The sequence below is a fragment of the Colobus angolensis genome, unplaced genomic scaffold (genome assembly GCF_000951035.1).
Source record: "Colobus angolensis palliatus isolate OR3802 unplaced genomic scaffold, Cang.pa_1.0 Scaffold116, whole genome shotgun sequence".
Lineage (NCBI taxonomy): Eukaryota > Metazoa > Chordata > Mammalia > Primates > Cercopithecidae > Colobus > Colobus angolensis.
Genome location: NW_012112697.1, coordinates 6,362,430 through 6,376,670, shown reverse-complemented (window position 1 = coordinate 6,376,670; position 14,241 = coordinate 6,362,430). Strand labels below are relative to the sequence as shown.

Genomic DNA, 14,241 nt, shown 5'->3' with positions numbered 1-14,241 from the left:
GGACCGAGACTCCGTCTCAAAAAAAAAAAAAAGAAATGGGACTTTCACTGTGTTGCCCAAGCTGGTTTCGAACACTGGAGCGTAAGCGATCCATCCATCTGGGCATCCCAATATCCAGGGATCACAGGCGTGACCCTCCGCGCTGGCCAGAGCAAAGATTTGAACCCTGCCTGTTGTGGGCATTGATTGAAACCTGAAGAATAAAGATGGCAAGTCTGAGGTTAACGTTTTGAACCCCGACACAGCACACATAAAAAGCAGCATTTGTGTGACATGCTCAAGGTTTGGGGTGCACAGCTCATGGTCTCTTGCTTTAGGCACCTCCGACTGGCCTACAGTGGTTAAGAAGCTTCGGCTCCAGAACCACACCGTTCTATAGAACTTCGTGCAACAAGGAAAATGTTCTGTATTTTTGCTGTCCAGAATGGGAGCCACCCGCCCTATGTGGGTCTCTAGCACTTGAAATGTGTCCTGCGCGACAAAGGAACTTTCTTTCTTTCTTTTTTTTTTTTTTTGAGACAGAGTCTTACTCTGTCTCCCGGGCTGGAGTGCAGTGGTGTAATCTCGGCTCACTGTAACCTCCACCCTCCAGGTTCAAGGGGTTCTTCTGCCTCAGCCTCCCGAGTAGCTGGGACCACAGGCACACACCATCACGCCTGGCTAATTGTATTTTTTGTAGAGACGCGATTTTGCCATGTTGCCCAGGCTGGTGTCCAACTCCTGGTCTCAAGCTACCTGCCTCAGTCTCCCAAAGTGCTGGGATTATAGGTGTGGGCCCCAGCTCCTGGCCGAACTTGATTTTTATTTAATTTAAATAACCATATGGGAGTAGACAGTGTGGCGGCCCCTTAGATTCTGCTCTTTTTAGTCTGTTTCTACCCTTTGTCTTCCTGAAGGCTGAGTTGCTTAATGTCTCTTAAGTACATCTACGCAAGTAGCTTGGGTCTTGTGTTGTGGCACACAATTCTTGGGAGACTGTTGTTGTACCCTAGAAACATATTAAAAGCTTTTAGTTAGCCAGCTGCAGTGGCTCACTCCTGTAATCCCAGCACTTTGGGAAGCTGAGGCAGGAGGGTTGCTTGAGCTGAGGAGTTCAAGACCAGACTGGGCAACGTGGGAAACCCCATCTATACAAAAAATGTTTAAAACTTAAAGTATCTCACATGGTTCAGTTTGCAGACTTTCTTTCCCATTTATTTTCTTTTTTTTTTTTTTTTTTTTGAGGCGGAGTCTCGCTCTGTCGCCCGGACTGGAGTGCAGTGGCCGGATCTCAGCTCACTGCAAGCTCCACCTGCCGGGTTTACGCCATTCTCCTGCCTCAGCCTCCGGAGTAGCTGGGACTACAGGCGCCCGCCACCTCGCCCGGCTAGTTTTTTTTGTATTTTTAGTAGAGACGGGGTTTCACCGTGTTAGCCAGGATGGTCTCGATCTCCCGACCTCGTGATCCGCCCGTCTCGGCCTCCCAAAGTGCTGGGATTACAGGCTTGAGCCACCGCGCCCGGCCTCTTTCCCATTTATTTTCACTACTGCGCCACTCTCCATCCTGTGGAGGCCACGCCAGGCCTGCTCTGGTGATTTTAAGAAACTTGACTGTTGGCCGGGCGCGGTGGCTCACACCTATAATCCCAGCACTTTGGGATGCCGAGGCAGGCAGATCACCACGTCAGGGGATCGAGACCATCCTGCTAATACGGTGAAACCCTGTCTCTAACAGAAGAAACTCCTTACCAAGGCCCATGGGCCTTTTAATGATGGTGTCCTGTTCATCAGTCAAACCCATGCTCATCAGGGACCTATTATGCACTGATTTCCTTCTGAAACTTCCTTGGCTCTTTGCAGAGCCAGTTTCTTTTAATCCTTCACGCCTCAGCCCAGTTTTCACTCTTTAAAAGACTACTTCCCTCAGAGTTGTGTCTTAGTTGGTCCTCCTTGTCTCCTCAACCCCAAACATCATAATCTATAATTTTCTCATGTATTCGTTGATTGACATCTTACTTCCTAGAATGTTAACTCTGATACATGGGGTCTTACTTGTTTTGGCCTCTAGGGTGTCTGTCTGCATAACAGGTGCTTAATAAATACTAGTTGAACCCACATTTCCTCGTAAGTCAGATGAAAATAAAAGCACGTGCCTTACTTCACAAAGTAATTGAGGGGATAAGTTATACTGATATACTTTAAAAACTAGGTGGTAGAGAGGCACAGTGGCTCAGTCCTGTTGTCCTGGTGCATGAGGAGGTGAGGCCAGGCGTTCAAGACCAGTTTGGGCAACATAGGAAGCCTTCATCTATATAACAAAAAAAAAAAATTTTTTTTTTTTAATTTAAAAGCTAGGTGGTAGTTTTCAAAATGATGTAATGGAATTAAAGATAGGAAACATGGGGCCTTCGCTGTGGCTCACCCTTGTAATCCCAGCAGTTTGGGAGGCCGAGGCAGGCGGATCAGGAGGTCAGGAGATTGAGACCATCCTGGCTAACACGGTGAAACCCATCTCTACTAAAAATAGGAAAAAATTAGCCGGGCGTGGTGGCGGGCGCCTGTAGTCCCAGCTACTCGGGAGGCTGAGGCAGGAGAATGGCTTGAACCTGGGAGGCGGAGCTTGCAGTGAGCCGAGATTGCACCACTGCACTCCAGCCTGGGCAACAGAGCAAGACTCCATCTCAAAACAATAAATAAATAAATAAAAGAAAACTACGAAAAAAAAAAAGACAGGAAACATGAAAAGAACATAGGTGCCTAATATTTGTTGAATAGGCGAACATGATGGAATTAGAGATGGAAAACAAAAATGAAAGGGATAGGATAAAGTTTGCTTAGCCTTTTTGGAAAAATCAGGTAAATTTCCATTTTGAGTTAGTAACTCAGTTAATTTTGCAAGTGTAAAAAATGTCCTTTCTCTGTTTATCCTTTATAGATCTTTCTATTTTGGAAGATACTACTGTGATCACAGGACTTCACGTTTTCTAAGGACAAACTGGAAAACTGGTTATAAATGCTTGTTATAGAGAAGAAAGTCCATTACCAAACACTTCTGACTTAAAATTTAAATAGTTAAAATCTTCTCTTGAAGCTTCTCAGTCTTGCTAAGAATGATATGAAGCATAAAATCAGAAAGATTAAATATGATTCTGTCACCTACATAGCATGTTTTATCTATTTTATTAATACTTTTTGCAAATAATTGTTTCCCTAGTGATGGCTCATGAAGCAATGGAATATGATCTTCAGGTACGGTTAAATCATGCTGAAGAACAGCCAGCTTCTGCTGACGTGGCCAGCAGCCAAGGGGGACCAGCCCTCCTCCAGCCTGTTCCTGCTGATGTGGTCAGCAGCCAAGAGGGACCACTCATCCTCCAGCCAGCTCCTGCTGAAGTGATTGGCAGCCAAGTGACACCACCCCTACTCCAGCCTGCTCCACAACTGTCTATTGACCTGACAGAAGTGGAGGTCTTGGGAGAAGACAATGTGGAGAACATCAATCCAAGAACTTCAGAACAACATAGGCAGGGATCTGATGCTAATCACACCATGCGAGCATCTTCATTGCATTCAATGACCAACTTCATCAGTGGACTGCAGAGACTTCATGGCATGCTGGAATTCCTGAGACCTTCATCTTCAAACCACAGTGTAGGGCCAATGAGAACAAGAAGGAGGGTATCTGCTTCACGGAGGGCAAGAGCCGGAGGGTCTCAGAGGACAGACAGTGCCAGGTAAATCAATATATGAATAAGTCTGTGATCATTGCTGTACTAGGAATTGTGATAGGAATGGCTCTGCCATTCAAGGACTGACAGGGTGACTCTTGGCAAGTCAGATAACTTCTGACCCCCAGTTCCTCATAAGTCAGATGGAAATAAAATTGCTTGCCTTACTTCACAAAGTAATGAGGGTATAAGTTAAACGGTTGTGCCTTGAAAACTAGGTGGTAGTTTGTTGGCAATCTTTGTAGAGATTGGCTGTTCTTCAGATTGTGTCTTGTACACCAAAAACTCTTTCTTCACTTGCAAATCTACTCTACTCACCCAAATTCATTATTCACTGGCATTCCACCAAGAGGCACAATTAATTAATTTTCTTTCATAGTCTTGGTTTGAACTTGCCTCTTGAAGGGCTTAGCTGTCAAGTCTTAGTAGGGTTGTTATGAAGAATAACAATTGCCTGTACCCTGTCTGTTGTTTTTTGTTTGTTTGTTTGTTTTGAGACGGAGTCTCACTCTGTCGCCCAGGCTGGAGTACAGTGGTGCGATCTCGGCTCACTACAACCTCCATCTCCCAGATTCGAGGGATTCTCCTGCCTCAGTCTCCCGAGTAGCTGGCATTACAGGCGCATGGTACCACCCCCAACTAATTAAACCTGTCTGTTTTTTTAACTTCTTACTTTACTTAAAGTATTTTATTTCACATTTGGTCTTCTAAGTGTTTTCAATATGTTTAGAAATATAATTCAACTTCTAATTTGTATGTGAAGGAAACTTGTACCCTGAGAGAGAGCTTTGTTCAGGGTCTCATAGCTGTAGCATAGAGGAGTTAGCATGGGTATTGGAACCTGGATCTGCCCTGTTTTCTACACAGGCAGATGGAGGAAGCTTCGATCAAATCCCTTTGTTTTCTCTTTCTTCTTCTTTTACTTACTATTATTTTTGAGACAGGGTCTCACTGTGCTGCCCAGGCTGGAGTACAGTGGTGCAATCACACACAGCTCACTGCAGCCTCGACCTCCCCAGGCTCAGGCGATCTTCCTACCTCAGCCTCTTAATTAGCTGGGACTACAGGCATACACAACCATGCCAATGTTTTCTAACACTGAAAATACTGAGATGGTACTAAAAAGGGGTAGCTAGGTCATCCATTACTCATGTTTTACAAATGAGGAAGCCGATGGGATAATTTGTGATTTGGTTGTGATAAGGCTGGATTGGAATTGTGCCTTCTGAATCTGGATTCAGCATTCCTTTTCATGGATCCTGCTGATTTTAATGTTGGGCTTGCCATGACTGTGGCTCCAGTGTCTGTAGTGCCCATCAAGGATGACAGATGCCTAGTTCTGTGTTGACAAGAGTTGCAAATGCATATTACTGTGGTTTTTTTTTTGTTTTGTTTTTAAGACAAGAGTCTTGCTCTGTCACTCAGACTGGAGTGCAATGGCTCTACCTCAGCTCACCACGACCTCTGGCTCCTGGGTTCAAGTGATTCTTGTGCCTCAGCCTCCTGAGTAGCTGGGATTACGGGCGTGTGCCAGCAGGCCTGGCTATAGTCTGTTATTTTATTTATTTATTTATTTATTTTGAGGCAGAGTCTCACTCTGTCACCTGGGCTGGAGTGCAGTGGCGCAATCTCGGCTCACTGCAAGCTCTACCTTCCAGGTTCACGCCATTCTCCTGCCTCAGCCTCCCAAATAGCTGGGACTACAGGCGCCCGCCACCGCACCCGGCTAATTTTTTTGTATTTTTAGTAGAGACGGGGTTTCACCGTGTTGGCCAGGATGGTCTTGATCTCCTGACCTCGTGATCCGCCCACCTTGGCCTCCCAAAGTGCAGGGATTACAGGCGTGAGCCACTGCGCCTAGCCTATAGTCTGTTATTTTAAGATGTCATTACTCACATTATAAAGGCAGAGTAAGATTTCATACATTTGTGTTATAGGTGAAGGCACCTTATGGTGTAATTTGGGGACCGTGCCAAAGTAAATATGGGCTAACTTTCCATGGCTGAGAGTTGTGAGTAGTGTCTTCAGGAACTGACTGACTGTCAGGAGGCCTCTTGCAGTAGTCCTCAGTCTTGTTTATCCATGCACTCATTCTTGTTCAGGGAGGCAGTGGATTCCGCTTGGTCAGGCACACTGACTTGTATTAACCAACATGAGGGTGGCACTTATAAACCAGATGCCAACTTACAAAGAAAAATAGAATCACTAGAGGGCCACACAGAAGCCAAACTCTAGTGAGAGAATTGCTCGATATGGCTGGGCATGGTGGCTCACGCCTGTAATTCCAGAACTTTGGGAGGCCAAGGCAGGTAGATCCCTTTAGGCCAAGAGTTCAAGGCCAACATGGTGAAACCCCATCTCTACTAAAAATACAAAAAATTAGCCGGGTGTGGTGGCACACACCTGTGGTCCCAGCTACTTGGGAGGTTGAGGCATTAGAATTGCTTGAACCTAGGAGGCAGAGGTTGCAGTGAGCCAAGATCTTGTAATCTAGCCTGGGTGACAAGAATGACTCTCTGTCTTAAAAAAAAAATTTTTTTTTTCTTACAGAATCTGCTCAGGGAAAGAGTTATACAGAATTTAAATGTTGAAAGATGTCAGTCAAGCTATTTGGCAGCCATAATCTGTGTCCACAAAGGGAATAACCTAAAAGGTCAGGAAGTGTGCAGTTCAATGGAAATAACATCAGTTCTGGAGCCAGATAAATGTGATTAAAACTTTTTTCCCTAAAGTATGAGCTTTCCCAGGACTAATCACTTGTGACTTCTGAATTTCTTGAGATGAATTTCTCAGTGTAGTGTTTGACATTTGCTCATCTGACAGACTGTCCCTGGGCCAGGTGTTGAAAGCCTGGGCCAAGGTGAACAGCTTTTGACTCACAGTCAGCCAAGAAGCCAAAGCTACAGAAAGCTAAGTAGTGAGCTTATTCTTCCCAACAGGCTTAGCTGAGGTCACAGACTCCCTTCTTATTTTTTTGAGGCGGTTTCATTCTGGCTGCGGGGGTCATCACTCATTCATCAAATATTGATAACACTCCTCCGTATGAGAGACTAAACTTTGCCCTAAATATATTGGTGAATAACACAGATTACAATATTGTTTTCGTGGAGCATATGGAGTCTAGGACTACAGAGAGTAAGGAAGGAGCAAAGTATATTTAATTCAAAGACGGTAAGTGCAGGGAAGGAGGAGGATTTCTTGGGTTCTAAATCTGTGCTCCCAAGGAGAAACCCTAGCACTGCTTCCTGTTGGTTTTCGTAGTTCTCCTTTCCTGTGTTCTTGCCTGACTTTGGATATTCTTTACTACATAAAAGCAGTTTTAAAAGTGATTTTTTTTTTAAGTGTCTTACCACTTTTTTACTGGGTTCCATGTAGAATTCTATTGATATACGTGTCAACAGCCTAACTCTAGTTTGTATTTGATTAAATCCTCTTATAAAATGCTTTTCTTATGTGTTTAGTCTTATGTAGCTATAGCTGCTGTTCACTCAGAATCTCAAGAAATGGAGTTGGTAAAGTTGCTTAGCACCGTTTAAAAAGAAAACCTGACTAGGCACAGTGGCTCACACCTGTAATCGCAGCACTTCGGGAGGCCGAGGTGGGCAAATCACCTGAGGTCATGAGTTCGAGACCAGCCTGGCCAACATGGCAGAACCCTGTCTCTACTAAAAATACAAAAATTAGCCGGGTGTGGTGGCACATACCTGTAATCCCAGCTACTCAGGAGACCAAGTCAGGAGGTGGAGGTTGCAGTGAGCCGAGATCGCGCCATGACACTCCAGCCTGGGTCACAGAGCGAGACTCCGTCTCAAAAAAAAAAGAAAAAGAAAACCTGGGTGATGTCAGCGAAAATGGCAGAGTAAGGACCACAGAGAATTATCTCCGTAAAAGTGAAACAACTGGCAGAATTTGTCAGGATCAACTTTTTCATAATTTGGGAAACTGGCTGAATGCTTACAGCAATCCAGGGAGGGCTGTTTAAAGAAAAACAGTCAAATCTCAATGAGCTCTATGGCATTCCTTATTATTGTCCCCTTCTCCAGCTCCTTGGTAGTTGTGAAAATCATCTGCCTGTAATCATAGTAAAAACCAACAGCCTGGCAGGCACCAGAGGGATTGGAGCACCTTCAAAGCCTCATTCCCAGAGAATTATCTTTCTGTGACCTGTTTGGTGGTTCTCTGGAAAACCCCATTTGCAAGACTGCTCTTAACTCAGAGCAATGCAGAGAGTGAAAAGCCTAAATCATTTTCCCTGGGGCCTGCCTAAGGTAATGGAGATTCAGTGGGATAAACAATAAACTAACCAATAAGAGGTAAAGGAAAATCTAGGAATGAGATCAATTCAGTCACATCTTCTAAGTCTAGTTCTCTTGCTGTTTCTATCTGCAGTTACTTCCTTTTTTTTTTTTTTTTTTTTTTTGAGGCGGAGTCTCGCTCTGTCGCCCGGACTGGAGTGCAGTGGCCAGATCTCAGCTCACTGCAAGCTCCGCCTCCTGGGTTTATGCCATTCTCCTGCCTCAGCCTCCCGAGTAGCTGGGACTACAGGCGCCCGCCACCTCGCCCGGCTAGTTTTTGTATTTTTAGTAGAGACGGGGTTTCACCGTGTTAGCCAGGATGGTCTCGATCTCCTGACCTCGTGATCCGCCCGTCTCGGCCTCCCAAAGTGCTGGGATTACAGGCTTGAGCCACCGTGCCCGGCCACAGTTACTTCCTTAACTGAAATATTGAGCCCCTCAAAGTCACCCGTAAGAGTTGACATCAACTTCTTCTAAATTTCTGTTAATGTTGATATTTTGGCCTCCTCCCATGAATCATGAATGTTCTTAGGGGCATCAAGGACGGTGGATCCCCCAGGCACAGTAGCTCATGCCTGTAATCCCAGCACTTTGGGAGGCTGAAGTGGGCAGATTGCTTGAGCTCAGGAGCTCAAGACCAACCTGGCCAACATGTTGAAACCCTGTCTCTACAAAAAATACAAAAATTAGCTGGGCTTGGTGGTGTATGCCTGTAGTCCTAGCTACTTAGGAGGTTGAGGTGAAAGGTTCCAGTGAGTCAGTATCGTGCCACTGCACTCCAGCCTGAGTGACAGAGCCAGACCCTGTCTCCAAAAAAAAAAAATGGTGGATCCTTTCAAGGTTTTCGATTTACTTTGTCCAGATCCATTAGAGGAATCACTGGCAGCTATCATCTTAAGAAATTAAAAAAATATAGAAAATAAAAAAAGCTTTTCCCCACAACTAAGAGTCACAACAAAATATTTCTTTTTTTTTCTTTTCTTTCTTTTTTTTTTTTTTTTTGTGAGACAGGGTCTCACTCTGTTTGCCCAGGCTGGAGTACAGTGGTGTGATCATGGCTCACTGCAGCCTCAACCTCTCCAGGCTCAGGTGATCCTCTGCCTCAGCCTACAGAGTAGCTGGTACTAAAGGCACAAACCACCACACCCAGCTAATTTTTTCTATTTTTTGTAGAGATGTTGTTTCATTAAAGTACTGAGATTACAGGTGTGAACCACTGTGCCCGGCCTTATTTCTTAAATAAAAAGTCTTGAAAGTTGGGCTGCAGAATGTTATGTTAACAGACATGAAAATAACATTAATCACCTTCAGAGCTCTTGGTTTACTGGGTGCATTGTCACTGAGCAGTGATATGTTTAAGGAATCCTTTTTTCTGAATAGTAGGTTTCAACAGTGGGCTTAAAATACTCAGTGAATACTCAGTAAGACATGCTCTAAACAGATAAGCTGTTATCTAGGCTTTGTAGTTCCTTTTAGAGAGCACAGACATAGGCCAGGTGTGGTGGCTCACGCCTGTAATGCCAACACTTTGGGAGGCAAAGGTGGGCGGATCACAAGGTCAGGAGATCGAGACCATCCTGGCTAACACGGTGAAACCTCGTCTCTACTAAAAATACAAAAAATTAGCCAAGTGTGGTGGCGGGTGCCTGTAGTCCCAGCTACTCAGGAGACTGAGGCAGGAGAATTGCGTGAACCCGGGAGGCGGAGCTTGCAGTGATCCAAGATCACGCCACTGCACTCCAGCCTGGGCGACAGAGCAAGGGTCCGTCTCAAAAAAAAAAAAAAAAGCATCATCTTCAACTGAAGTCGCCAGCAGCATTATCCCCTAACAAGAGAGTCAGCCTGTCCTTTGAACCTTGAAGCCAGGTGTTGACTTCTCTCTAGCTGCAGAAGTCCTACATGGTATCTTCTTCCCATAGAAGGCTGTTTCATCTACACTAAGAATCTGTTTAGTGTAGATACTTTTCATCAATTGTCTTAGCTAGATCTTCTGGATAACTTGGTACAGTTTCTATGTCAGCACTTGCTGCTGCTTCTTGCACTTTTATTTTATGAAGACAGTATCTTTCCTTAAACCTCATGAACCAGCCTCTGCTTTCTTCCAGCTTTTCACCTGCAGCTTCCTCACTTCTCTCAGCTTTCATAGAATTAAAGAGAGTTGGGGCCTTGCTCTGGATTAGGGATTGGCTTAAGGGAATGTTGTGGCTGGTTTGATCTTCTATCCAGACCACTAAAACTGTCTCCATATCAACAATAAGGCTGTCTTATCAGCCTTGCTTGTAGCACTTAATTTTCTTCAGGAACTTTTCCTTTGCATTCACCATTTGGCTGTTGGTGCAAAAGGCCTGGCTTCTGGCCTATCCCAGCTTTTGACATGCCTTCCTCACTAAGCTTAATCACTTTAGCTTAGTGATTTAAAGTAAGAGATGTATGACTCTTCCCTTAATTGAACACTGAGGCCATTGTAGAGTTACTAATTGGCCTAATTTCAGTATTGTTTTGTCTCAGGGAATAGGGAAGCCCAAGGAGAGGGAGGGAGGGGAATGGCTGGTCGGTGGAGCAGTCAACATACACAACATTTACTGATTAAGTTCACCATCTTACATGGGTGTGATTCTTGCACACCAAACATGTGGAAATTAACACACTCCTAAATAATCAAAAGAACAAACAAAACCCAACACAGGCAGGCAGAAGAAAATAATAAAGATTAGCATATAAATAAATAAAATAGAGAATAAAAAAATGAGAGAAAATGAACTAATCAAAAAGTTGGTTCTTCTAAAAGATCAACAAAATTGACAGACTTTTAGCTAGACTGACCAAGAAATAGAGAAGACTCAAAGTACTAAAATCAAGAATGAAGGAGAGGACATGACTACCAAATAGGAGGGGAAATGACTGCTTGTGGGTACAGGGTCCCTTTTAGGTGTAACAAAAATGTTTTGAAACCAGAAAATGGTTATGATTATGATTACATAACCTTGTGGTTATGCTAAAAAAAAAAAAGCAAAAAAAAACCCACTGAATTGTTCACTTTTAAATTGTGGATTTTGTAGTATATTAATTATATCTCAATTTCCAAAAAAGAAAGCAACTTGATTGCTATTTCTTCTTTCGATTTATTGACATTTCTTTTTTTAAAAGGGCAAAAAATCTTGTCTATTGAGTTGGACACTAAGTAGTGTTTGTTCTAGTTAGCATTCGGTCATCTTTTTTTTAGTAGAAAGCCCTAATTCATCAATAAATTGCACCCAAACTATTAGAAATCAAAATTTTTCTGTGTAAGCAGTCCCCAACAATTTTTCTGGGTAATAATCAATATTTTATTTAATGTCAATTATTAGAACTTACAGTAGGTCGCCTGTCAGTAATACTTAGTAATTATTAGTGAGGTGGTATATTTTAAAGGTTAGAATGCCCTTTTGTTTTAACATTTTTTTTAATAGAGATGGTGTCTCACTTTGTTGGCTAGTCTGGTCTCAAACTTCTGGCCTCAAGCAGTGCTCCTGCTTTGGCCTTCCAGAGTGCTGGGATTACAGGCGTGAGCCACCACGGTCAGCTGTTTTTTTAATTTTTATTTTTTCTTCTTATTTTTTTTGAAGATGGAGTCTCACTCTTGTACCCAGGCAGGAGTGCAGTAGCACAATCATAACTCACACACTGTGGCCTCAAACTCTCAGGCTCAAGTGATCCTCCTGCCTAGGCCTCCCAAGTTTTTTGGGTGTCATTTTTCTGGGTTTTTTGTTTTGTTTTGTTTTTTTGTTTTAAGACAAGTCTTGCTCTGACAACCAGGCTGGAGTATGGGCGCTGTCGTGGCTCACTGCAGCCTCAATCTCCCAGGCTCAAGCCATCCTCCCACCTTGGCCTCCCAAGTAGATGAAACTACAGGAGCATACCACTATGCCTGGCTGTAGTATAAAGTTTCATTAATTTGTCTGGGTGTGGTGGCTTAAATGCCTGTAATCCCAGCACTTTGGGAGGCCGAGGTGGGTGGATCATTTGAGGTCAGGAGTTCAAGACCAGCTTGGCCAACATGGTAAGACCCTGTCTCTACGAAATATAAAGTTTCATTAATTCTGTGACATAAGTGGCCTCAAACTCCTCAGCTCAAGCTGGAGTGTGCTTTGTTATTCCAGGAATCAGGGAAACTGAGGTACAGTAGTGGTTATTTTAAACTCAGCCAGCCAAGATAGATTTGGAGTATTAGATTTGGCCCCAGATCTTCTCATCATTCTAAGTTATTTTTTTGATACCATATTATTATTTATGTTTTTTATCTTAAAACTAACATTATTTAAATTTTAAAAGAAAAATACTGTCCTAAAATGAGAGATGAAGAAATTATAGAAGCCAGACTCTGTACTGTACTCCAAAATACCTTGGTCTAGGTGGCTGCAATAGCAAAATCCCATGAGGCCATATTTGGGCAACAAAGCCCTTTTTCTTCTTGCTCACCTCCCTTTTCAGCTACCTAATACCAACATACAGATTGCTGAGTTTGTCCTTTAAAGATACTGACAGTATGGCCAAGATAGCCAGTAAAATAGAATTGGCTTTTAACAGTAGGATCAAGCTCCTGTGTGGGCTAATGTAGCAGTGGTTGAGTGGTGAAAGATAATATCCAGGAGGCCAGTCTCGCCTTATCTGCTATTCCTGCTTCAGCTTTCAAAGGCAGCAGTTAATGGCCTGGAGATGGGTTGAAGTGATAGGATTTACTTCAAATCACTATAGATTGTTTTTGTGATGATAGTTCATTGTACTGTAATTCTGTTGTCTTTCTGTGTACATAGGTTCAGAGCACCATTGGATGCTTACTTTCAGGTGAGCAGGACCCAACCTGACTTGCCAGCTACCACTTATGATTCAGAGACTAGGAATCCTGTGTCTGAAGACTTGCAGGTGTCTAGTAGTTCTGATTCTGACAGTGACAGCTCTGCAGAGTATGGAGGGGTTGTTGACCAGTCAGAGGAATCTGGAGCTGTCATTTTAGAAGGTCAGTATTTTACCAGGTTTGGACTCACAAGGCTAACATCCACAAAGCTTAAACTTCAGAAGGCTAGAAACTAGATTTGTGCTTTGACACTTTCCCTTTTCTCCCGTAAGTGTTGTGGATTCCTGTTTTATAGAGCCTTCACTGGCCATAATTATATAGAGAGGATTTGATCTGACTTAGAGCTTAATGTAATTTGTGACCCAGTGAGTCAGTCACTTTTTAATGGTATTTTATATTCTCTTTCACTTTTTTAGACATCTGAGAAAGTAGATTCTTTTTCTTTTTCTTTTTTTTTTTTTTTTTGAGGCAAGGTCTGGCTCTGTCCCTCCAATGACAACTGGAGTGCAGCAACAACAATCTCAGCTTACTGCAACCTCCACTTCTTGGGCCCAAGCCATCCTCCCACCTCAGCCTCCCCACTAACTGGGACTACAGGCACACACCACCACACCTGGCTAATTTTTTAAATTTTTTTGTAGAGACAGGGTTTTTCCATGTTCCCCCAGCTGGTCGTAAACTCCTGAGCTCAAGAGTTCCACTTGCCTCAGCCTCCCAAAGTGCTGGGATTACAGACATGAGCACCCGGCCTAGATTCTTTATTTAAAAGTTTTGTAAATTCAGCACCCTGTCTAGGCTAACTCTTTGGAGTCCTGGTATAATGTTATGTGTTACGCAAGTGGAACTTTATTTAACAGTCATAGGCAGAGACCCCTAAAGTAGATGTCCTGCTTACGTTAAAAACGTTCTGATCCCCAGAGGGTGCTGTTTCAGTATATTTTCCTACTGAAAGAATATTCTTGGATTATGAATTGAAATATAGTAAATCAATGAAAATCTGTAAGTTCATATTTATGTAATTTTCCAAAACCTCATTTATCACTATCGTAAGTTGTTAGAACCCCAACTAATTACTCCAAAAACTAGTAAATAAAGGGTCAGGAATATATTAATATTTTGCCTTCCTGTATAAACTGTATTTCAGACAACCAGATAGTTGATGGAAGGGGGTTTTTTTGTTGTTTTTCATTCACAGCTCACTGCAGCCTTGACCTCCCAGGCTAAAGCGATCCTCAGCCACCTGAGTAGCTAGGACTACATGTGTGTGCCACCACACCTGGCTATTTTTTTTTGTAGCTATGGGGTTCTCCCTATGTTGTCCAGGCCTGAAGGTTTGTTTTTTTTGTTGTTTTTGGTTTTTTTGAGACGGAGTCTCACTCTGTCTCCCAGGCTGGAGTACAGTGGC

General features: G+C 43.3%; 1 protein-coding gene across 1 annotated transcript in view; it reads left to right on the top strand.

Annotated features, from left to right (window-relative positions):
- RFWD3 (ring finger and WD repeat domain 3) overlaps nt 1-14,241 on the top strand; it is a 55,074-nt gene that overhangs the window by 2,230 nt on the left and 38,603 nt on the right. The window contains exons 2-3 of the mRNA XM_011962325.1: nt 3,194-3,713; nt 12,796-12,998. Of these exons, the coding sequence (XP_011817715.1) occupies nt 3,196-3,713; nt 12,796-12,998 (721 nt within the window). The 5' untranslated portion in view covers nt 3,194-3,195. The remainder of the gene's footprint in view (nt 1-3,193; nt 3,714-12,795; nt 12,999-14,241) is intronic.